The 20,401-nt window shown below is 37.8% G+C and overlaps 11 protein-coding genes across 11 annotated transcripts; 2 read left to right on the forward strand and 9 right to left on the reverse strand.

The window, feature by feature from the left end:
• Positions 1-482: 482 nt before the first annotated feature.
• Positions 483-2,585, reverse strand: BDF20DRAFT_997986 (uncharacterized protein). Its single transcript, XM_053085448.1, has 5 exons — positions 2,130-2,585; positions 1,682-2,036; positions 1,366-1,613; positions 781-1,294; positions 483-709 (listed from the first exon to the last, which is right to left on the reverse strand). Exons 1-5 carry the CDS (start codon positions 2,375-2,377, stop codon positions 566-568), a joined length of 1,509 nt encoding a protein of 502 aa, XP_052938679.1. The 5' UTR covers positions 2,378-2,585; the 3' UTR covers positions 483-565.
• Positions 2,586-2,592: 7 nt separating this feature from the next.
• BDF20DRAFT_849393 (uncharacterized protein) lies at positions 2,593-4,145 on the reverse strand. The gene has a single exon (XM_053079904.1). It carries the CDS (start codon positions 4,061-4,063, stop codon positions 2,894-2,896), a length of 1,170 nt encoding a protein of 389 aa, XP_052938680.1. The 5' UTR covers positions 4,064-4,145; the 3' UTR covers positions 2,593-2,893.
• A 641-nt stretch (positions 4,146-4,786) lies between these two features.
• Positions 4,787-6,248, reverse strand: BDF20DRAFT_904491 (cytochrome P450; the record flags this gene model as incomplete). Its single annotated transcript, XM_053083037.1, has 2 exons — positions 4,787-6,047; positions 6,163-6,248. The coding sequence occupies 2 exons, from the start codon at positions 6,246-6,248 to the stop codon at positions 4,787-4,789; spliced, it is 1,347 nt and encodes a 448-aa protein (XP_052938681.1).
• A 980-nt stretch (positions 6,249-7,228) lies between these two features.
• Positions 7,229-7,536, reverse strand: BDF20DRAFT_849402 (uncharacterized protein; the record flags this gene model as incomplete). The annotated part of the gene is made up of 1 exon (XM_053079905.1): positions 7,229-7,536. A coding segment is annotated over exon 1 (226 nt), but the record flags the coding sequence as incomplete, so codon positions are not given.
• Positions 7,537-7,630: 94 nt separating this feature from the next.
• On the reverse strand, positions 7,631-8,311 carry BDF20DRAFT_814392 (uncharacterized protein; the record flags this gene model as incomplete). The annotated part of the gene is made up of 1 exon (XM_053076971.1): positions 7,631-8,311. The coding sequence occupies one exon, from the start codon at positions 8,309-8,311 to the stop codon at positions 7,631-7,633; it is 681 nt and encodes a 226-aa protein (XP_052938683.1).
• A 37-nt stretch (positions 8,312-8,348) lies between these two features.
• Positions 8,349-9,321, reverse strand: BDF20DRAFT_814459 (uncharacterized protein; the record flags this gene model as incomplete). Its single annotated transcript, XM_053076978.1, has 2 exons — positions 8,349-8,804; positions 8,872-9,321. Coding segments are annotated over 2 exons (906 nt in total), but the record flags the coding sequence as incomplete, so codon positions are not given.
• A 166-nt stretch (positions 9,322-9,487) lies between these two features.
• On the reverse strand, positions 9,488-9,857 carry BDF20DRAFT_849417 (uncharacterized protein; the record flags this gene model as incomplete). Its single annotated transcript, XM_053079906.1, has 2 exons — positions 9,777-9,857; positions 9,488-9,704 (listed from the first exon to the last, which is right to left on the reverse strand). Coding segments are annotated over exons 1-2 (174 nt in total), but the record flags the coding sequence as incomplete, so codon positions are not given.
• Positions 9,515-10,349, reverse strand: BDF20DRAFT_849418 (uncharacterized protein; the record flags this gene model as incomplete). Its single annotated transcript, XM_053079907.1, is given in 4 exon segments — positions 9,515-9,533; positions 9,615-9,704; positions 9,777-10,159; positions 10,176-10,349. A coding segment is annotated over 1 exon segment (159 nt), but the record flags the coding sequence as incomplete, so codon positions are not given.
• Positions 10,350-10,887: 538 nt separating this feature from the next.
• Positions 10,888-11,734, reverse strand: BDF20DRAFT_909957 (uncharacterized protein; the record flags this gene model as incomplete). The annotated part of the gene is made up of 2 exons (XM_053083653.1): positions 10,888-11,588; positions 11,668-11,734. The coding sequence occupies 2 exons, from the start codon at positions 11,732-11,734 to the stop codon at positions 10,888-10,890; spliced, it is 768 nt and encodes a 255-aa protein (XP_052938687.1).
• Positions 11,735-13,810: 2,076 nt separating this feature from the next.
• On the forward strand, positions 13,811-14,030 carry BDF20DRAFT_849435 (uncharacterized protein). The gene has a single exon (XM_053079908.1). The coding sequence runs from the start codon at positions 13,861-13,863 to the stop codon at positions 14,014-14,016; it is 156 nt and encodes a 51-aa protein (XP_052938688.1). The 5' UTR covers positions 13,811-13,860; the 3' UTR covers positions 14,017-14,030.
• A 144-nt stretch (positions 14,031-14,174) lies between these two features.
• BDF20DRAFT_909958 (glycosyl transferase family 41-domain-containing protein) lies at positions 14,175-18,675 on the forward strand (the record flags this gene model as incomplete). Its single annotated transcript, XM_053083654.1, has 2 exons — positions 14,175-14,309; positions 14,380-18,675. The coding sequence occupies 2 exons, from the start codon at positions 14,175-14,177 to the stop codon at positions 18,673-18,675; spliced, it is 4,431 nt and encodes a 1,476-aa protein (XP_052938689.1).
• Between the last annotated feature and the right edge of the window lie 1,726 nt (positions 18,676-20,401).

Here is a 20,401-nt window from a genome sequence, read left to right on the forward strand (position 1 = left end):
CTCGGATTCATGCATTTATTTGTGTTACTGATGTTTATTTAGTCAACAACAGCCAATAGAGTCGTGCTTATTCATCCCCTTTTTCTAAAAAACACTGTGGCTCCCTGGCGCGTGAAAAGATAGAATGTTTGTTTGTCTAAGTAATCTATTAAATGACTAAGCAGTTCTCACGTTTTAATGAGATCATGCAAAAAGTTACTGCATAGTTCTCGAGAAGTATCTAGTACGTCAAAATGAATATCATCATCCACAGATTTGTTGTCTATTTTCAAAAGCTGGCCCTGATATGTTTTGTTGTAAAAGCACTGGTTTCACAGCAAGTGATCAGCAGTTGCGATTTTTTTTATATATCAAAGTGAAAAGTGTCTAGTAATGGTTGGCTTAGTAAAATAAACTTTTTAATTCCATTGGTTGATAATACCAGATCACAGATCAGAAACTCAGTTAGTATGTCTCCTGTCAGGTTGAATAATATGAATATACGCGAGAGTCATTGTACGATTGCAGAGCATGGCTTCAGGGTATTTTATTTATAAATACAGATTATAAGGGTATAATGAATTTTTTAATTAAATTCGAACAATCGTAACTCACCGGATGACAGCACTGCCAATAGATGACTCTTCTGAGCTCTCATATACTTCCAATCAATTATGGGCATGGTTGAATAAATAGTCTGAAGCTTATCCGTCCTATCTCGTACTGTTATCTACAGAATATGGAAAACATTAGCATCAGTACTTCTATGAGCAATAATGGTGGTGGAGGGTCACCACTTACTTCATCATTTAGAAGATAGCAGATATAGGGATCCTTCTCATCTCGTGAAAAGTGCTGAATATCGTTAAAGGGATGCTGTGTGTCGTAAGACCAGTCGGTAACAATATTGAGAGTATCCGACAGATACCAAATGGAAGCCGTTGTAAACAACTGTGACCTTTCTAATGAACAAAATAAACCATCATTGAACCTCAGTGATAAGTGCTCAGTAACCAAATCAATTTCACTAGATCCATTGTTCAAAGAAGAGTAAACAAATTCATCTCCTCCTTCTGCAACCTCCTTGTTCCAGATATAAATGTTAGAGCTGTCCATACATATATACTTGTTGTTTGGATAGGGCACAATAGAACGAATAGGGGCCGTATTAGCTGGTTTGACAAGCTTGTTGACATACCCGCTGGTGTTTCTAAGGTCAAAAATATAAAGTTCTCCGTTTTGCCCGCCACATAAAAGAGAGTTGGGATTCTCTTCATCAATACAACAACTGATGCCAGGCGAGTCAAGGGTATATCTGAATCATAAAAAATATGGTAAGAAAACTTTTACATTTTACTGTCAGATAAATTCCCTTGGCTAACTTACGATTGTATGACACGGTTGTTAGTCAAAGACGTCAATTTTAAAGTTCTATCGTTTCCAGTTGATAATAACGTGCCTTGATCGGAAAGTTTCATGGCTTTTACTGTAGCCTGATGATCTAAAGGAATAAATTCTGTGACTGACAAATCATACAAATTACATTTTCGAACACCAAACGTTCTCGTTGCGGAATTATAGCACGAAATAGTAATCATGTTCATCAAGGGATTTGATTCAACCAGGCTAAAACACTAGTAGTAGTCAAACGCAAGTTAAGACGAGTACTTATTTGAGAACTGTACTGGATTAAAATTGCTACCTCATTATCAGCTGCTATCCTGTCTTTAAGAATAAAATGATTCTGTGAATGCAGCTCTTGCGAAGCACTAGACAACTCTTCTTGTGTCAAAGATACAGTATTGATGTTGTCTAGTTTATGTTTATACTCATCGATCTCTGCATGTACTGTGGCTATTTCCTGTTGGAGAAGTTCGATTCTTCTACGTGCCTCCTCTAATTCATGCTTCAGTGGATGTAGATCTTCATGCTTTTCAGTTATCGTTAATGTAGCCCATACTTTTCTTGGTTCAGACTTTTTGACATTTTTATGACAGAGCGGACATTCTGCATAATTTAGATTTCGAATCATAGATTTTATATGTTTCTTCAGGCAACTTTGGTAAAGGATATTTTGGTCGTTAGTCATGACTCATCGGTGTGTTTTGGTCTATTTAGTTGGTAGTGTAATAATGACGCAGCCCACATACCTGCCTCCGAACACATGGCCACACTTAAGACTCATGGGTTGATGCCAGTCATTAGTCAAAGGTTTTTCGCATAAGGAACAGTTGTACGTCACTTCTTTCACTAGTTGACCTTCGGTGTCATCGTCATCGTCAACCGAGTACGCTCTCTTTCTGTTATCTATGGGTAACGAGATGGGTGCTTGAAAAATATCGTCGACATCTTCCACACTACTTTGTCTATTAGAGTGGGATGACGAGTGCGTCGACATATACAGATCTAGATTGTTGCACGATCTACAAATCGCATAGATTATTTTGTATACACTTTTGACTCCTTCAAAATCGGCCTGACGCGAAATTTCTATTTGCGGGCATTCTAAAATATCATAAAAAAAGTGAGAAAAAAAAAAACCCGCGAATGTGTAACAATTTTTAACCTTCCACGCGTATGATAATTACAAAACAATACTTTTGCACTCCCTTTCTTTTTTTTTTGGATAAAAAGACGGATTTTGCTGGGAAAATCTGATAAAAAATTAAATTGATAATTTGAGGTATGTCTAAAAGTGTGTTAGCCCCTTCTCACAAGCATGTCATTTATTGTGGGTACGTTGTATGAATATACATCTATATACATTAGAGGAGCATGTGCTTAATCTATCAAATATAGTTAGAAGGGAACATCTATATTGTACATATCCGATAAGATTCTTGTGAAAAGACATGTTGATTATGCCTATACCTTCACTCTGAGTCAAAGAAAAGGAGGGGAAAGGGGTTGCGGATCAACTTGTTGACAAAGCCGATGTCATTTGTTGATTTTTAATGCTAGTCGTAGGATGCATAGATGAAAGAATACGATCGTCCATAGTCGGGTTAGACGTCGAATTTGCATTGGTCATCATAATCCTTCCCATAGGAGAAGATGCTGAACTACCCTGCCGTGGTGCTTGGTTTAGTACTGGGGATCCCCAATCATTGGACGAAGGAAACCGTGCTGTAAAGTTGTTGCTGCCGCTACGACTGCTATCACTAGCATGAATGTCATTTACACTTCTAGTAACTGTCGCTGCTGCAGTAGCTTCTTCCCAACTAATAAGATCCCAATGCTGCTCTTTCAACAAATATTGCTTTAACCGTTTACCTCTGGGCACAACATAATTTGGTTGCAGATGCCGCAGAAAGTCAATCACGTATGGATTTTCTACAGCTTCGAATGGTATGTTGGCTGAAAATAGAGCACGAGCCAGATGCCAATCTAAGAGAGCTTGTGAATTCTCATCTTGCGGTGTTTGTGCCTGAGATGTGGAGGAAGAGGATAATACTGAATGTTGCTGCTGCAAAATCCGCGGTTGTTCAAGTGCCTGCTGAGGCGTTGCTGGGCTAGGAGAGAATGCAAAAGATGTCGTTGTTGTAGAAAAGTTATTGTTTTGGGACGCAGTAGCAGGCGTTCCGGTGAGCGCAGCTTCGTAATAGGGAGAAATGCTAGTTGTTGCTGTAGTATGATCTGCGCTATTCGTGCTCAAGTGATGATGGTTCTTACTACTGTTGCTGTTGCTGCTGCTATTGGCAATAATAGCCGACGTGTTGCTGCTACTGAGGGTATTTTGAAGTGTGGGATCAAAATGATATTGAACAGTTTGCGAAGGTTGAAATTGAACATGGCGATTTTCTTGCCGCGATGGAAGGGATATATCATTTCTGCCGTTGTTGTTGTTATTATGAGAATTGTGAGGAGGACTCGCGTCTCGATTCCTATCCTCTTGTTTTTGTCGCAGCTGATCACGAATATCAGCAGGTATTCTAGAACAACGATACAATAAATGTTGATGGAGCCTAGTTATTCCAGCAGCTTGTTCGTGTCCACAAAAGGTACACCGCGCCTTTCTACTTCTACCATTATCTGGAGGTAATAATTCAAAGTATTGCCAAGAATCACTTAGTGGACGAGGCATTTTCGAAATAGAAGAAATATCTTCAATCTTTTGTGTTAATGAGAATTGAAAATAAATAAACAAATAATGAATAAATAAAAACAAAAAAAAAACAAGAAAAAGGATAACGAAAAAGAGGGGAGGAGATAAGAATAGAATATAATTCGATTGGGCTATTGGCTTCGTTATTGTTCGTTGGTTTCAGGTCGTCTCCGGATTTTCGTTGTCGCCTTTAGCCATCTCTTTTAATACAGTGAGTGATTTGTCTATAAGAAAATACGGTAGAAAAGACACGAAAAAAAAAAAATATAAACTATATTACGTTCATTAGGAATTCGTCTGTGATATAAATCAAACTACTGACAATAGACGAAAATACGATTCGCATGGAGAAGGGAATATACAATTACTTAACAAAACGCTATGGTTTTCTGTTGGCTTCTCTTGTTCGCTGAGACTCCGATTTAAATGTCAATAAGGTAGACACAATGTTCTTATTGTTCCGGTTGTTTTAGGTTTTACAGTAGGTTTTACCCCGATTAAAATAAGTTTCATTATAGATTAAAGGATTAAGAGAAGAGGAAAGATATTAAATAGAAATGTACATGAGAGATATATACGTTATATATATCAAAGGCTAATGTCGAGGTTTTCACAGAAAACTCGAATGAATTGGGAAAGAGGAAAGTATAATTGTACTTGAGCACGGTTTGCGCGCCTGTAAAAAAATTTTCTGTAGCTTTTTTAAATAGTGAAAGGTGTATGGGTTCTGGGATGGAAACTCATATGGCATTCATCTTGTGGATATGTAGTAGCGAATAAGGAGATGACATCAGACTCGTCCGTGGGGTAATGCTTGAATTCAAGTCTTCGGGTAGCTTGGGCAATTGTAGACATCAAATGGAGGATAGCGTACTCTTTACCTAAACAATGATGAGGACCATTACCAAATACCATGAAGTTCTTGGGGTAATCTTCGGCACACCCATTGGGGCCCCAACGATCGGGGTCAAAAGATTCAGGATTAGGATAAGCAACAGGATCATGAAGTGCAGGATAGGTGGTTGGGATGACCATAGATTTGGCAGGAACAGTATAATCAGGAGAGATAGGGAAGTCTTTATGTGTTTGGTATGGCACCATCAAAACGGGTGGTCTGAGACGCAAAGACTCTTTGACGACCTGACGTAAGTAGACAGACTTTTCCATCAACTCCATAGTAAGGGGCTGGTCAGGATCATCAGCACGCAATGCGTCTTGTTCATCATATACTTTCTTCATTACTTCAGGGTGATCAGCTAAGAGTTGGAAAGTCCAAGTGAGAGCTGAAGAAGTGGCATCTTGAGAGGCGAACAAAAAGGTCAAAATGGTCAAAGCGATTTCGTGATCAGTAAATTTATGGGGTGCAGGCTTTCCCTTTGCTTCGCATTCCTTTTCAGTTTGCTTCATAGCGATTAACCAATTATCCAAAAGACAGGTTGACTCTCCACCGTTAGCCATACGGATACGTGCATCCTTAATGGATTCAATGAAAGCGTTATAAATGTACTGACGCGACTTGATGGCTTTATATACCTTAGTGCCAGGAAGAGGGATTGGGAAATTAACAAGTTCAAGAGCAGCAGTGATGTTGAAGTATTCCTGAGAGCACTTTTTAGCGACGTCTTCGGGCATGAAATCACCCAAAAAGACACGAAGAGAGGATTGCATATTCAATTCTCTGAAATCCCATTGATATTTTCTGACTTGACCATCGTGTGAAAGCCATTCATCGAAGAATTTTTGATAACATTTGTCCATGATGGGAAGGTAGCTTCCAAGTGCTTTTCTTTGGAAAAGAATGTTAAGTCCTCGACGATAGTTATTGTGTGCTTTACCATCCAAAAATACCCAATTTTCAGGTGTAAGAATATATCTCATAGAATCGACAACAGAAGGTTCGACAAAATTTGGTGAGTTAAGAATCATTCGACTGAACTCACAATTGGCTGCAATAACAATGAAACTAAATACAAAATATTAGAGGGGTTAATGATCTATTCATGTCACAGCTTGGCTCCTAGTACCTGTCCTCTCTCAACCGTCGTGCATCATTTTTTTTTGCAATTTGAGTTACTTACCGATTGAAAACACTAACGCATGATAAGTTACCGCTCTTCCATTTAGAATTGTATTTTTCAAAAGTAGGTTTCATTGAATCCATCATAGCACCAATAAGTGGGACTTTGAATGCAGGGCCGGGCAAATGTTTCTTCTTTTTAAGATAGTCAATTTGTTCCCAAACCAAGAAACCCAAAACAATAGTAATAACCAATGCTACAGGTGACATTCCTGTTTTCTCGCGGATAGTCACAAATAGGCCCTTTTTTAACTGTTGAGAGGCCACTTGCGCCAAAGTACTAGTACTAAAAAAATCAAACCAAACAACAATAGGGTATCAGTGTTAACCTTGACCGATGACAAATGTACAAAATTGGTAACGCCAGTTTTGATAAAGCGTGCTCGTTAATTTTTACCTGTTCATAGTAAGTCAAACGTATGTGTAACTATTCTTATTGATAATTTAACGAAAAAGAAAGTAGGCAATAAGAAAAAGTTCAATAGAACACGTACGAAACAGAGGGATGAGGGATGAAAGGAAAAGAAAAAATTCTTCACATTTTTGCCGTTTAATTCATACGAATTAAATAGAAAAGGTCTAACTGTCGCTTTTTGAAAGCGGTTCTTATGTTAAAAATCCTTTTACGTGAATCGGCTGTATCGTAATTTGACAAAACACCGATCTAATCGCCTGGAAAAATCGTACGACTTCCGCAACCGGTGATTGAATTACTCATTCCTTAAGCTGTCCTTGTGGAGGGAAACAATAGAGTTACAGTATTTTAACTAATATTTTAGATGAAATACATTTTTTTTTGGACGATTAATATTTTCATTTTAGATGAGTTGCAATTGTGTTGTAGACCAAAATATAAACCGTTTAAACAATGATTCAAATTCCAAAAACTTGTTAGCAGTGCGAAACAAAAAAAAAAAAAGAAAAAAAAACCGTACTATTCCTCACCTGTAATGATCTAAATCCTTGAAATACAAGGAAAACCGTGTTTATTACGGCGATTATTTCTTCTTCTTCGCTGGCTTGAAAATGTCGGGTCTTCCCGCTCCAGACCAAACTGCTTGGGATATAGTCATCATGTTGATAGCGGCGTTAATGTCTCTCTGCCATAGCTTTAGACATTGCTTGCAATGAAGAACGCCGGTACCCTTGAATCCAGGGGTATTAACAATTTGCATATCATCATAGAAACAGAGGCTGCATGTTTTAGAGGTTTTGAATTCATCGATTGTGACAACAATCAATTGACCTTCAGCTTCACGTTTCTTCAGAGTTGCAAAAAGTTTACCGACAACACCACATCTTTGCCCTTTCAATTTTACTACATCTTTTCCAAACATTCCAGCACCAAAGACAATCAATGGTACCCTTCTAGGGAATCCTGAGTACTTATCAGCCTTCCACTTCTTGTCACTTCTAAAAATTATCAATCAGCGCGTAAGCTAAACGATGAACATGTAATTCATTGATACTCACTTGATTGGCGGCTGTTTGTCAACATTCTTTCCTTTCTTCTTCTTCTTCTTCTGCTGTTTTTTCCTCTTCCTTGCCTTGCTTCTCTTTTTGCGATTGTACTTGGCCGTTCCATGAGTCAACATGTTGGCCATAGTTTCGGGTGCTCTTTGCCTTCCTTGGTACAACGTAAACCGGTCCTTTGCTGTTTCATGTCCATAAAAACTAAAGAGAGCGTCTAAGTTATTGAGCATATAACTGGTGAACGCCTCATATACTCCTAGACGAGAGGTCTTTGACGAGGGGATTTGACTTTCTACTAGATCTATTCCTGTAACAGCTTTTATACTGTTCAATTTCTTACAATATTTCGTTGACCCTGCCATATGATAGTATTCGGATGTAGTGCATCTTCGCACTTGTCTGTTATATTCAAGGCCAATAGCAGCAGTAAAAACAGACTTTCTTCCGGGATCCAGGGTAATAGGTAAATAAGTATTGTCAACTTCATCCAGAGAGAAATCATCAAGAGTGAGGTCAAATTTTTGGAACGAGGCACCATGGCCAGATTGTTGTCTTTTGTAAAAAAGAAAGTCAACTGAAAACCCATCCGTTCTGACAATATTACCAAAGAGCTCTTTGTTATCACCATTCGGTGTAAGTTCAGAGATACTACATGTGCCCAAGAAGTTAAACCTCATACATTATACTCGACTGCATACCGTATTAACTGTATGCTTACCTTTTGTACCTGAGTTTCTTGAAATCAAAGACATGGAAAAACAGCTCTAATTGGCTTTGGTAATTGCGGGGTAAAGAACGTTTCACAAAAGAAGACAGAGCGTTCACGCTCAAGGTAATGAACCTCCATTGAACGGAAACCTTTGGCAGTAAGGATAACAATTTTGGAAGAGGACGTCGTCGTACGTCAAATGGCTTATGATCATCGTGTTCCCTCTCAAATTCTGCGTTCAAAGATAACAAAAAGGGTACGAAAGACCCAGGATCAGCAGATAATGTCTTCATGTTCACTTTCTTCCCCAGCTTCTTCTTCCGAGGTTCACAAAAGGTTTGGATCTTTGCTTTTATATCTTTGGTAAGGTAGTCATCAGTTGGCCATTTAGGTTTTCCTTGGCATATCTCTTGATAGCAGAAATCACTTGTGACCTTTTTGACAAGCTTCCAAGGCATACACTACGCAAGATGAGAGCTTTTTTTAAAATTCATGTAAGACCCCAAGTAATATTGAGTTGCAACTTACCACAAATGCCGTTTGTATTTTATATATCAAAAAATAGAGAAGTTTCTCCTCAAAATTTTCCACTATACTGTTTGTATAGGAAGTAGCAATTTCGGTGCATGCTTCTGTAATGGCTTGACTAAGTCCAGGAAAGAGCTTGACAGGGAAGACAATCTTAGGGTAAGTCGTTTTAAAAGAATCAAACGAGCTCAGTAATTGTTGTGATATCAGCCTACTATTTGTTGGTCTTTGTCCATTCACTAGCTGTATCATAGAGTACCAGAAATTTTGTGTAAAGATATATTTAATACACTTTGGCTCAGCAAGAGTGGCATTTTCCAAGACGTAATAATTCACAAAGAGCTTGGCTCTAAGAACCAAGTTTCGGATAACAGAACAAGCTTCAACAACTTTTGACTTGAATGTGTTGCGATAGTCACCAAAAACGCAGTTATCAAGAGGCAACCTTCTTGTAAACGCCTTGTAATTACTTCCCAAATGATGTTGAAAGACCTCTGCCTTTGATAATACATGTTGAGGACACAGAGGAGAACGCACCGATTTATGTCCTGGTTGCTTGCATTTGGTACAACAGGTATTGTCTTTATCCGGTTCTTCATTATTCTCTTTCCTTGCTTTCTTCTTTTCCTTCTTGATTTCAAAGTTCTGTTTGCGTTTTCTGCCTATCGAACCAACTATAGGTACAATGAAGTCGCTTACTAATGATGAATTTACCAACTTTTAAAGCCACATGAGGTGCTTACCTTGATCTGCAGTTTCCGGCTCATATAATTCACATTTAAAGTATTGTTTGGTGTAGTGACCCCCTTTACCGCAATCAATACACGTTACATCTAACAGTACACGATGATTAATCTATACATATATATATGATTAGGTAGATAGGCTTTCAAAAGGCAAGTTACCATTAACAGCACTTGATTTTTTCTTTTCAAAAATTTGCTTTTTCTTTTCATAAATTATTGTTTTGAACATGGGTCATAGTATGTATCTTAAAAACGTGAAATAAAAGTGAAAGAGACAACATTTGACTCTAAGAAAGCAATATATTTTATAGTGCTTATCTTTGAAAGTCACCCATGAACGCATACAAAAACATTGACAACAGTTAATATAACCATCCCATTCCGCTATGGTATCTGTTATACAATGACCATCAGCCCTCTATCAATGGTTTGATGTCAATCAATTCAAAGTTAACTTTTTTTGGAATTCTTGTACAAAAAAGGCACCGACAAATATCTGGTTATTCGCGGAACACATCGTCATTGAATAAAAAAGTTGTCAAGCTTTTTGTAATTAAGCCTACTGCAAGATAACTTAAATAAGACCATTATTGGCAACTTTCTTACTGAAAGAGACTCATTTCTTGGGTTCGATTGTATGTCATCCTTAATGCTGCTTGAATATCACTGAATAATTGAGTATCCAAATATCCAAATACTATGGACTTTTCTAAAAATATTTTTTAATAAATCTAAAATTAAAATGTATATTGTCCATTAAAAATTGTAAATCGTCTAAAATATAAGGTAAAATACAGTATTGTCCTCCATTTCAAAATGACTATGCGGACACTGAATCCGGTGTTATTGTTTTTTTGCATGCCAGGGAACAAAAAATTATATCTCCCGTGGATTTACAATGCCGTGCACTGGCAGGTTCCCAGGTTTTTTTGAGTAACATAGTTTATTCAGATATAAAAATAACTTATATGTCAATAAACAGTTTTTTTTTTAGTCTTTTGTAGAATTGGCCTTGGTAAATACATGGGATTATATTATTTTTCTTCGTCAATGGACTTTCCATTCCGAAGTGCGGGCATTTTTTAAGATCATCTAAACCTGGTTAATCAGTCTGCTAATGTATCCGTATACTGTCGAATGCTGAACAATACGCCTCGACCTTCTCCATCCAATAAGTTACAAAGTTATTATATACCATGATCATCTTTTGCTCTTGTGCGAATAAATACTTAGTGCAGTCTAGAGGATCTTGCCACCTAGCTCAAACAGATTAGCGTTGATTTTCTAACCACACTGTAGAGTTCTTTGATGAGCGAAGGCGTTGACACCAGGTCAATTTGGGTAACAATGCCACCTCAAAGGTAAGGGGCTCAGACCAATCTGGATTGAGTACGAAGGCTATTCCCTCTTTCAGCAAGACCGTAGCGATAAGGTTCCTACCGAATATATTTCTATCTTCTATCTCGCAACAATCATTGACTACTCCATTATGCAGCTTTTCAAGCTGCTGTGTCAATAAGATCTGATTTTTTCTCTCAAAAGCTATCCATCGGTTGTGCTTATTACTGCTTAATGGCAATGGCAAATTTATAGGTCGAAAGCACCATAAAAATTTTTGTTGCCTCTGTTGTTCCTTATTTGTTAATAGTCCCCGAATAATATTTGTTTCATCGATTAGTGATCTACAATCCTTCTCAAGCGCACGCTGTTTTGTCCAATAGAGATTTCTTTTTTCATCGGTATAGGGTAGAATTTTACCGAAGAAACGTGCTAATGGTGTGAAGCCAACGAGCAAATTCTTTTTATTCTTGTTGTGCTTCGAGTCAGCTGTAGTTGACATCTGTGTTTTCGGCAGTTGCTCATGACCGTATTGTGTTTCTACTTGGTGTTCATTCATACCCACGTAATCTTTTGTTCCTGGCAATCCACGTTTATTGAACAAATCAAAATCGTCGTCCGCTGGTAATGCTGCTGTGATATCCGGAGTGGGATGGAGAATTATAGAATTTAGGAAACTTTTTACCGGTTGAAAAAGTTTCATAAGAATTACTGTCAGCGTAAATCAAAAGTGTTATTGTCGATATAATTGTCTCCGCTGAATCTACAACGTCTGCCATAATTTGTTTAGGCTATGTTATTGGATATATTTGAAAACAAACATCATCAGAAATATACCTCGAATTTTTGTTCGCTCTGAGATCCTCGCTTTATTGAACTAATATATGATTGCGTAGCTGTGCAAATGTAATTTCTCGCCTTTTCTTTTTTCTTGTTTGCTGAATTATATTGAGCAAGAAACAAAGTCTGAAAAAACTAAATTTTTTAACGAAAAAGAAAACCCAACCAAAAATGTTATTGCTTCTTACTGATAGAATTAAACTCGGGCTAGTCAGATCTGGACTTTTTCAATAGCCATTTCGCGGCGCATTGTTCGCTTCATTGTAGAATTGTACTACCCGGAAGTCTTGCAATATTTAGTCTAGAGAGGATACATCACGGGGTATCCGTTGTAACACGTTTGTAGCACACTGTGCCTTTGTGTAAGTTGTATCCAAGTAAGTGATGATGTAAGATTTCTCATATCATTAAGCTTAACAATTGTTTGCACATTCGAAGATTGGCAAAAAACCGCAATTCAAGCAGCTCCCATGGCAATTACCAACTTAAGGTGGTCCTTAAGTGCTTTTATTAATTGGAAACACTTTGCGTTTACGTCGAAATTGTAAGAAAAAAGAGAACTTGAAACAGCAGATATTCAACTAAATTGAAAAATGATACCATTTAATATCCGCTAGCCGTACCTTAAAGGGTGGTAATGTTGGTAACAGCAAGTAAGAGTGATAGTGCAACGACAAAGTAGTTGTACTCAAGCTATCAAAACACTTCTTAGAGGATGTTCACGAGAAAACTTATATATAATGCAATACATGACTTGTCGTCTATCGCCCAACTCATCAGACTTAATTTTGTTATTGTATTCTCTGACTGCGTACAAAAGCGAGCAAACAACAAACTATAAATTGCCGTGTAATAATTTCAACAGGGCGGCTGTGGGATTCATTATTTTGGCAAAGTGATTGGCTTGCTGATTCAGGTAATAATAGAAGTAGGTGCGTCAGTGAAGGATATTCATAATTGATTGATCAAAGCTTTTAGACTTGGTATTTCTATTTAGAGCCATAAAATATGAGCCGAAATCAATTTTCCAGTTAGCTGTATTCGGGTAGTAATCAAAATAGACAAGCCAGAGCAAGCTGAATTAACAATTTGACACGCAAAGAAACAGAAGGTGTATGGAGTATTACCTTAATTTATTCAACAACTGTATATCTACATTGGATTCTTAGACACATATTATACGTCGCTGAATGTATAGATAATTGGTTGACCAGTATAGGACAGATGACAAAAGTCCGGCAATGAATACAAATATAAGCTACCTTATTGTATATTTGAAACTCTTAGAAAATGTTTGATTCACAGTAAGACACAATATAACTTTGATGCTGTAATTGTCTGGTTTTTGTACGTAACCATGCTGGTGTTAGAGTATTACGGTGACAAGTGCGGCAAACGGAGTCAATGCAATATCAATACTTTTTCCAGCATAGAGGAGCAAATTAGTATGCTTTAAGGATCCATCGCTAATAGTGTGAATAGGAGTTAGAGAACAACTTTTAAGCATCGATCTAGATGATAACTTCTACTCGCTTCCAGATACTTTCTGATATTATTCAAAAAACGATTATATACAATTTGATAAACTAGCATATTGTACCTTAATCTCTCAACTGCCCCTATATTAGCGTCATCTAACTCTAATATTGTATGAGAAAGAGTAGAAGCTCAGGTTCAAAATTAAAATCATGCGTTTTTTTAGTGCCGTTTTTTTTTTTTCTTATCTTAAATTGACTAAAACCGGGTACCCAAAACGTCATCTGTTTAATAAAAGCAAGCAGCAGCAGTTGTCATTGATAGAAAGGTCCAATAAAGAAACTAAGTAGTATTGATGGTTTTGAAAGCTAAACTACTAACGACCGTTGACATCTCAAAATGAATCGTTGATTCCTAATAATAGATTGAAATTGCCATGGACAGGTAGGAATCAGGTTTGAAAACTCAAGTTAAGTTTTGTGATATCTTATGCATAACACAACAATTTTAGCGTGATCACAGACTTGTTATGGAATGGCTTTGAAATTAAGGTTAAAGTGCAAATAATTCTGCTTTGCACCATAACTTTATGTTTTCCGTGCTGTTAACAAGGAAGCTCAGAATACTACATTATCATTGTTTTATGCGTTTTATTTATCTTTGTGCTCTATACGATTTTGGAAACAAGCAGAAAATATTCGAAAAAACTCTTATGACGCACTTTGAAACTTTTTTTTTTTTTTAACATTTAGTCTGCTTTCCCATTTAAAATTATCTTTTTTGTTTTTCTCTTCTTGCACTGTAATTAAGCTCCCCCTTTGTTCCTTATCGCAAATCCTCTTCATTCGAACATACTTACATCCTGTTGACATATTAAGTTGTAAAAAAAGGGAAGCATAGTCGATGGTTTTCCAACATCAAATATTGACAGATGATCATGTCGTTGACAAATCTGGAACGATCAGTTACAAACAGAAATTAGATTTCATGTCCAGATCTATAATAGAAGACCAACAACGATCACATTATTCTGCCAATGTAGGTCATTCTCTAGGTTGCCTATCCTAACTGAGATATAAACTAATATATTTGTGCCTCTTATCTACAGCTGTATAGTCATAATGACCCTACGGCTTTTGCATATTTTCAACAGGAGCTGATGTCTCCTCGTCTTCAACAAGCTTTTATAAACCAATCAATGATGAATAGGAATGATAACATGCATTTACAATTACAACATCAACACCAACACCAACACCAACAACTCCAGCCGCACATTTTTGTTCATCAGCAACAACAACACCAACAACAACAGCTGCTACAACAGCAATTACAGCAACAGCGACAACAGCCACAGTATATACCTTCTATCATGGTCCCTCCGCAATCTCCAACTTTATCAAGCTACTATTTTGAAAATGGTTGGACAAACCACTATTATGACCCGAAACATCGACAATTTTTATCTAGCCGTGTTGATCCTGATTATGAACAACAACAGCAGCAAACATTCTACCCTCGAAGCAATAAACGACCTTATTCTTCCTTAATGTCCGGTCATCAAAATGATAGTAGTAATCTTCTTAGCGAAGAGCAGCATCACTTGCATAACCAACCCATTATCAACACAACTAATCCGTATTTATCGGCAGCAGCAGCAGCAGCAGTGAATGCAGCAGCAACAATTACTTCATCAACTATGGCATCTTCTATTTCATTACCACAGCAACAGCCGTTACTTCATTGCTCTATTAACGCCACCAGCAATCCCGAAGAATGGCGTGAAAATCTGTTGCAATTTGCGCATACTGTATATACAACATCTCCACAAAACTCATATCTATTATCATTACTTCACTCATTGCATAATGCTTTTCCGACTCATTTACCCACCATTTTATTACTTGCATGCGTATACTATTCCCGCAAAGATTACCATGCCTCTTTGAAATACAATCATCTCATTCTAAAATACGACCCCAACTATGTCGAAGCTATGAGTAATATTGGAACCACTCTACGAAGTTTAGGTAAAACAGCTGAGGCAGAAAAATGGTGGATCCAAGCTGTCAAATTACGACCTAATTACTGGGACGCCGTAGAAAATTTAATCGGTGTGATATGTGCAAAACCAAGCAACAACGCTAATAATGGTAGTAACCATCATCAATCTGCTGGCAAGAACAAAGAACATGCTCGAGCCCCTTCGGAATCAAGATGTAAAGAAGCGCTTGCTGTATGCGATTTTGTCGAAAAATTCTATTATGACAAACCTCCGTCTGTGTATAAGATTCCTACTACACTACCCCTCCATCAACTGCCTCGATTACAAAATCTTTTATATGCGAAGGGTAACCTAAAAAATGCTTTAGGTGATATACATGGCGCACAAAAGGAGTACGAAAAAGGTATTGAGCTAGCATTTGGCGGTGTAGATTTGTTATCCATCTTTAAGCTGATTGTTTATGCGTGCTGCCATGGGACAACATCATCGTTATCAGCTACAACCTTTGTAAAACTAGAAGAATCAAAATCAATACCTCTGATTCTATTGCAACCGGAACAAGCTGTTCATTTATTATCTACAATTTTCCCTTCAACTGGAGGTATATTACCGACTCTCAGTAGATTAAATACAACTTCAAATTCCATTACAACAAATAGTACGGACCATGCCACTACTATTATGCAGACCAATCAAAATACATCCAATCTTTTACTGACATTAGCTAAATTGTTTCAGGATATTATGAATCCTTCCACCGCAACACTTATTGCCGCTGCTGCTGCTTCCTCGTCGGCAAAAACTACACCCACATTATCCACTCTGATTCCGTTATATTACTTAAGCTTGGCTTTGAATCCTAGCCCCTCAACAGCAAACAACCTTGGTATCATTTTGAGCAATATACCCGCTGCAGTAGCTGCTAGCGCTTTGCGGCTATCAGATGGTCAACAGCAAAAAGAACCTATTACAGGAACAATGCTAGCCATGCAATATTATATGTATGGTTTACAATTAGATACACGTCATCCTCATCTATATACCAATTTGGGTTCTCTTTTGAAGGATATGGGTCACCTGGACGAAGCCATCAGCATGTATCAAAAAGCTGTTGAGTTTAATCCCAACTTCGATATTGCCCTGGCTAATTTGGGTAATGCTATCAAAGATCAAGGAAACGTTCAGGATTCTATACAATGGTACCGTCGTGCTGTTGAAGTTAACCCTGATTTTGTGGATGCTGTTTGTGGTTTGGTCAACTCGTTGAGTGGCGTATGTGAGTGGCGTGGACGAGGCAGTGTTGGCAATGAAGCAGGGGTCGATGACTTTGGTCATTATGTTCCTCCTCCCGGGAACAAAAGTGCTAAAAGTGGTTGGATTGGCCATGTTGTTGATATTGTCGATAAGCAGTTAAATGAAGGTGCTCATTGGGGTATCGGTATATTAAAAATGTCCTTTGACCAACATAAGACAGTGGGCGACATGTTAGTGGAACGCATGTTATTCTCTACGCGTAGTAATCGCCTCGAGTTGTGGAAATCACGGCTTTCTTACTACAATGACAGAGGTCACCACAACAGTGTTGAAAAAGATGAAGGAGGCTGGTTGATTCGTTTAATAGAACGTATTATGCGTCGCTTACAGCAAAAATGGTTCGTAGAAGCGTATGGTTCCACTGTTAAAACGGATGAAGCAACATTCTCAACAAAACAACAGCGAATTGTTGTAACACCTCAATTGTCAAAAAAATATGCACGACCACTGATACCCAATGCTCTAGCCATTCCACCTGTACCAACTGTTTTACCATTCCATACCTTCACTTATCCTTTATCTGCTCGACAGATCCGCTTGGTATCCCATCGTAATGCCTTACGTATCTCACATAATGCTCTTAGTTCGGCCTGGTTATCACCACATGTGTATCCTCCGCCCCCTCCACCTGCGCCACGCCTCAAGATCGGATATGTTTCATCTGACTTCAACAATCATCCGCTCGCTCATCTTATGCAATCGGTGTTTGGATTCCACACCAGGGAACAATACGAAATATATTGCTATGCCATCACACCCAGTGATAATTCACCTTACCGACTGAAGATTGAACGTGAATCAGAACACTTTCTAGACGTCTCTTCTTGGTCTAATCAGCAAATTATTGAAAAAGTAGTTGCAGATGGTATCCATATATTGGTCAACTTGAATGGCTATACCAAAGGAGCTCGTAATGAAATCTTTGCTGCCCGACCATGTCCTGTGCAATGCTCTTTTATGGGTTTTGCAGGAACACTAGGTGGTGGTTGGTGTGATTGGATAGTTGCTGATCCCATCGTCTGTCCTCCTGAGATGGTGAGCTGCGAAGTATGGCGCAAAAGGGGGCGTCCGACAGGTCCAAATGGTGCTTTTGAAGGTGATATTGATCCTGAAGAGGCAACCAATGATTTTGTGTACACAGAAAAATTCATCTATATGCCTCATTCTTATTTTGTCAATGATCATAAACAAGGTTTTAGAGATGACGATGATGAGGGCGGTGGTGCTCCCCAGCAGCAACTGCTGAAAAGGGATGTGGATACCGTATGGGCTATGGAAGAAGAAAAGCGTTGGAAAATGCGACGTGAAGTATTTCCTCATTTACCAGACGATGTCGTCATTTTTGCCAACTTCAATCAGCTTTATAAGCTTGAACCTGGTACTTTTCGAATGTGGTTGCGTATATTAGAACGTGTACCTAATTCCATTTTATGGTTGTTGAGATTCCCGGCAGCGGGAGAACAACATTTAAAACGATATGCGCAAGAATGGGCTGGTCCGCAAGTAGCGCAACGAGTCATCTTTACAGATGTAGCGCCGAAGCATATCCATATTCATCGTGGTAGAGTTGCTGATATCTTTCTAGACACGCCAGAATGCAACGCCCATACAACAGCTGCTGATATTCTATGGTCTGGTACGCCAATCATAACTTATCCAAAATATCTGCATAAAATGTGTTCCCGCGTCGGAGCAAGTATTGCTATGGCAACTGGGTTTGGCGAAGATATGGTGGTGTTGAGTGAACATGATTATGAAGAAAAAACTGTTATGCTAGCCTCAAGTCTTTACTATACCTATGAAGCTACCCATTTGGGTACGGTGGCACGGCGCGGACATGGAAAATTAATGGAGCTAAGAAAAAAGCTGTTTTTGACCAGAGAAAATAGCAGGCTTTTTGATACCTTCCGTTGGACCAAAAATCTCGAGAGAGGATTTGCTGAAGCTTGGAGGCGGTGGGTTACTGCTGAAGAGTTTGAAGACGTGTCAACCAAGCAAGAAAAATCTGGTTGTATTTGGATAGTTGATCCGGACGACCACCAGCCGTTATCAAGCATATCGTCTCAATTAGTATCACTATCATAAACACATTCTCGTCATTCTGTCATCACCAATATCATTGCATTCCTATTTTGTATTCATCAGCAATCTTTATACTCTATTATCATATCCTCTCTTTTTGAACCTTTCAAATTCTACAGTTCTTCTCATAATTCGTATTCATGTTTCATAGCTTTTTCACCCCCACCCTTTTTTTTCTTCTTTTTTTTTATTACCGCTTGAGCAAGACAATAATAGTATCCGTATTATTCTGAACGTTGCTACAATTCTATAACAAGGAATTAAGAAAAAATAGCAAATATATGCCTAACTCTATTGTGCAATGCATTAATCCGACATTTAGAAACTTAAGGCGAACAACTAAAGATTTGTGGTCCAACGCTGTACACTATTTCCAGAAGGCACAAACGTACGGTCCTACTAGTTTAAGAGAAGATGCTATGACTTAAAACTCGGACTGTTGATTGTTAGTATTTTTATACCTAACTGTTCGACATTACTGCTCGGGCTGACCTTAATACTTAATGAGGGAAAGCGAAGAGGTGTGGAGAGGAATTTTTCTGTTGAAAATAGTTGTACAATTCATTGTTTTTCGGTAAGGTTACAAGTTCTTAAAGCATTCATAAAGAAAACCAGAAATTTCACTTCAAAATGACTAGTGTTCAGAAAGTCTTGAAGAGAGCCAGCAATCTTTCACTAAATAGCCATCGCCAAGAAGCAAAAAGGGCTTAACCGAAATCGCAAATTATTCAGCGTAGGTTAAAGAGTTAAGTAAGACAGGTATGACATACTTTGATTTGTTGAATGAATAGGTATAGGTTTTGGAGTTGAGTCAAAACCTCCCGGAAATTATCATCCGTAAGGTGTATACCAACTGATGTGTTACTCCCACATCAGGGCAATATCAATGACTGACCTAGGCATACTTTTTAGCAAAATTTGCCATAGAAAGGAAAGTAGAATTAAAAGATATAAAAGCTATTTGCCGTTAAAGATACTGTCATTGGTTATTGCTTGCACTTCGTTGAAAAATGTATAGATGAAATAAAATCTTTGATTGAAAAGCTATCTTATGATAATAGATAATGTATCTTTTTATACAGCCAGGAAATTGAAGATATGATAGTAGAAAGAGTCATAGATGCTAAACTGTTTATTCACATAACAACTTTGCTTCAAATACTGTATTAGAGGACACAGTTTTTTTTTTAAAAAAAAGGCAGTATTTCACTTTAAACACCTTAAGCGTGCAGTTATGGTTGACTTACTAAACTTTTGTTGCAGCCGATAAGACTGAACGACAAAGCGCTCCAATAACTCATACATTTCGGCTGACATTATTACTATTCTAATTTATGCATAAATGGTTTTTTTATATAAGTATCTGTTGAAGAAAATATATCAAGAACTGAATTCGTGTGGTACCTCAAACAGCAGCACTCAGCATACTTTATAATTATCGTTGCTATGCCATTTGCTTAGCTAAAAAAAACATTGGCTTTTCATATTACTGTCCGCAGAGTCTCGGTCTCCAAACTTAAACTAGCGAGAAGAATTTTATATTATTCCTTGCAACAGCCAATGTATTAGTCCATGCTTTCAGAGCTGCAATATTTGTGATTTGTGATTTTGCTATGAAATGTGGACACAAGATGCTGTTTTTAGTGACAAAAACGAAGTATGACATGTTTCTTTTTATCATACACTGAGGATTAAAGAGAGCGTTCGATACCAAACGGGATGTCCTGAA

Source organism: Mycotypha africana (genome assembly GCF_025528875.1).
Source record: "Mycotypha africana strain NRRL 2978 chromosome Unknown BDF20scaffold_2, whole genome shotgun sequence".
NCBI lineage: Eukaryota > Fungi > Mucoromycota > Mucoromycetes > Mucorales > Mycotyphaceae > Mycotypha > Mycotypha africana.